The 3,510-nt window shown below is 45.8% G+C and overlaps 1 protein-coding gene across 3 annotated transcripts in view; it reads left to right on the top strand.

Moving 5' to 3' along the window:
• SEMA6A (sema domain, transmembrane domain (TM), and cytoplasmic domain, (semaphorin) 6A) overlaps positions 1–3,510 on the top strand; it is a 61,512-nt gene that overhangs the window by 37,159 nt on the left and 20,843 nt on the right. For 2 of the 3 annotated variants that reach the window (XM_008939804.1, XM_008939803.1), the window contains one exon: positions 1,188–1,352. In XM_008939804.1, coding sequence (XP_008938052.1) covers positions 1,188–1,352 — 165 coding nt within the window. The remainder of the gene's footprint in view (positions 1–1,187; positions 1,353–3,510) is intronic. The other variant, XM_008939805.1, reaches the window with a different exon arrangement.

Below are 3,510 nucleotides of genomic sequence, written 5' to 3'. Positions count from 1 at the left end.
GGTCTACAGCTCTCTGTGGCCTGCTGAAAAGAATTCATGTTGGTGCACATGCCAAAAGGGAACTTTCTGAGATGCTTGTGATTTTGCAATCACAATATTATAGTATGGATGGAGTTTTGGTGCCCACTCCCCAGCAGCAGTGGAGCAGCCTGAGCCACTGGGAAGTCCAGTTTGGAGCCATCTTTCAGAGAGAGTGTGTTGACTCCAAGCACTCCCAAGCATGTTGGGTGCTGGCATACATCTCAGGATCGAGCTGCGAAGGATGTGTGAGTCTACAAACATGTTTCTGCCCCAGACCAAACTATTGTTAAAATTGTGAAGTGTTTCCAGCAGGGCATGTCCTGTGACTGTGCTTTTTGTTGGGGTGTGTTTGACAAGCAAGGAGCTCATCAGCCTTATTCAGGACAAGATTAAAAATGTCAGGAGTACTTGTAATGGAAAAAAGGCATGCAGGACCTTGGTCCAGCAGCTGCTAGAGTTACAGATTCTTGGATAGGTCCACGTAGTAAGGCATTGTCTTCACTGTCACTCTGAGCAGAAATTATGTTTGGTTTCACGCTTATCTCAGAGCCATTTTGGACCATCAGCTCAGACAGGACTGTGTGCAAGTGGGTGTGAGCAGCTGACTGACACAGGTCCTGCACTTTCACTGTCGAGAGGGTGATGCCACAGTGTGAGCGCACCGGTGCTGGGAAGTCCTTCATTCCCCTGGGGTTGTGGGGCAGAAAGCCACTGATGTGGCCATTTGGGCATTGCCCTTCAGTTTTGGCTGTAGTGGAAGTTATTACATTTTACATTGTTTCTAAAACTGCTTTTAACTAAGCCAGTACCAGACTGCATGGGCCAACCACTGTCAGTCAGGTGTGTATACTGAATCCAGACGAAGGATGCTTGACTCAGATGAAGTGCACTCGCCCTCTTCCACACACATTTAATTCTGCTGAGTGGAAGCACACACCCGCCAGATCAGCAGCAGCACAGCTCTTAACACCCTGATGTGGAAAGTTCAGTTCCCCTGTTCCTTTGAGGCCATGCTTTGAAGGGCTTTTGAAACATTGCTCAGCCTGAGACAAGACGTTCACCTGTCAAAGAAGCAAAGCAGGGCGTGTGTTCCTGAGCATGGAGAGGTAGCGTGGTAAGTGACTAACGAGACTTGTCTTCCCTACCTGTATTTATAATGTAAACAGGACACTCCAGTTCCCTAGTCCCAAGCACCACCACTTCCGACTCTCGCGCTCGACAGGGTTATGATGCTAGGGGACGCATGCTGGATTGGAAGGATCCGCTTGGTTCATCAGAAAACACAGATCCATATGTGGCAGTTTCATCCCATAATCATCAAGACAAGAAGGGTAAGGCCTTGGAAATGACATCCTGTGGTAAGGAGGGAGGGGGAGGAGGACTGAAGTGTAACTGCTTCCAGCTGGCTCGGAGTAACATGTAATGAAACTCCTGGGCTATAATTAAAAGCTTATCATAAAGCCTGAAACTAAACAGCCAATCTCGGACTCAGTCTTAGATAATTCACTGCCTGAGGAAACCACACAAAACAAACAGAAGTGTATGCCTTTTACAAAGCATATTGTGCCTGTGTACGCGAGGAAGGGAAACAGTGGGGATTTAGCTTTCTTTAAACTTGATCTGCCCTGTTCTCTGGCAGAGGAAGGTCTGTGTCTTCTCATTGTTCTTAAGGGTGCACTTTTGTATTGCCTTCTTGCAACGGAAATACTAAAGGTCCGCTCTAGTTTAACCACTGAAGTAAAACTGACTGTAGTCCTGGCCACTGAGCCTAAGTCTCACTGACTTCAGTGAGAGCTGAGCATCAAACACCTTGGAGAGTGGGGACTGAGGAGGTCATTATCATATTTTAAATGATCTGGAGGTGACTGCTGGTGGGGTGAAATTCTGTGTTGCATTTTTACAGCACTGAAAGGTTGGGATTTCTGCATCATTTCACACTTTTCATCCCTGTGCTGAAGCACACTGGGTCTAATAAAAGTGTCAGCCCTGTACTTTGGCCTCCAGTCCCCCTTTGCAATGCAGAGAATTATGCAGAAAATTGCTGAAATTTGCCAGTTGAATGTGCTTAGATAAGAAGCAGTTTTTCTCCTATGTGAGGATGGTGGTGCTCCCTCTTTCCACCTTGGCTGTCCATTGTTCTCCCAGCTTCTTTTAATCTTTGTCTGAAGATGGTTGCTGTGTAAATTGACTTGGGTTCAAGTAGCTCCACTGCCTAGAGAGACCTGAGTCCTTGTTATTCTTCTCCAGGGTGTTCTCAGATTGCTTCTTTCAATCTCTTCTGTCTTGAAGACTTTTCACTCTGTATGGACTAATTAAGTACTCAGAAGGAGGATGGGTATGAGCAAAACTCCCTTGCTGAGTGGTTAGGGCACTCATCAGGGGCAAGAACACACATGAGCTTCAATCCTTTCTGCTATGAATACTTGATATAAAACACTTAAAATATTAATTGAAATGTGGATTCCAGTCTCTTTTGTTCATGCATTTTACATGAAAAACTCATTAGACAAAAGCATCAGCTGTTCCTGGAGAAGCTCCTGGCATGCCAGACCTGCTGTTCTGCATTGTCTGCCCAAACTAGTAGGTTACTACACTATATTCTTTCCCCTCCATCTGACCCAGAGAATCTTGAATTTTCTGCATTTTTTGTAGAGACTTTCAGCAGGCGGCATGGCCACATTAACGTTGTGGAACAGTCTTCAGCAGAGCTGCACAAACAGCTGGCAGCAGTCTGGACCCAGACTTTGAACTCGGTGCCTGTTATTCACAGCAGCCCCAGATACACAATGCCTCCCAGCGTCCTGGGATATCCCAGGTTTCTCACTGAACTCCCCAGGATTGAATCAAAGAGCCTTCACGGTTCCTAGCCACGAAATCAGTGGGCATCACCTGGTTAGCCCAGCGGAGATGAAGCCTGAAGCGCTTTTCCAGCTGAGGAGCCCAGTCAAGTTAGGCAGGGCATGCAGTAAAATTTCCTGAGATGCCATGGCAAACATTAATCTAGTAGCCTTGGCTTTTAGGCTTGATGTGAGGAAATGGAATATGAAGACTTGAATTCCGTTAGGCAGAGGATGCAAACTTCTCTCCCACCTCTCAGCAATTAGCTTTTTCTATAAAAAAGGGGGAAACTACCATTTGCTCTCTTTCTTTCAACTGTGTTTTAGAAGTGGACCCCATTTGAACAATTTTTTTTTCAGATGCTATGGGAGAATAGCTGCAAAAGACAAAGCAAAAAAGTTAATCTCTAGAACTTGATCAGGCTTTCAACTGCACCCTGCAGACCTATGGGCTGCTGAGCCTCAGCAGAGGAAAAATTTTAGGCAGCTGCAATACTCAAACCTCAGGGTGCAGGGTACTGAAGGTGCTGAAGACAAAAACTCAGATTCCTAATTCCTACTTCAGTTTGACATATCATCTTCATTTTTTAATTCCTCAGTCCTTGCTCTTCAGCTGTAGAAGAAAAAGTGATTTCAGGGTACCGTGTGTGTA

The sequence above is a fragment of the Merops nubicus genome, unplaced genomic scaffold (genome assembly GCF_000691845.1).
Source record: "Merops nubicus isolate BGI_N331 unplaced genomic scaffold, ASM69184v1 scaffold38644, whole genome shotgun sequence".
Lineage (NCBI taxonomy): Eukaryota > Metazoa > Chordata > Aves > Coraciiformes > Meropidae > Merops > Merops nubicus.
This window is presented reverse-complemented; position numbering and strand designations above follow the sequence as displayed.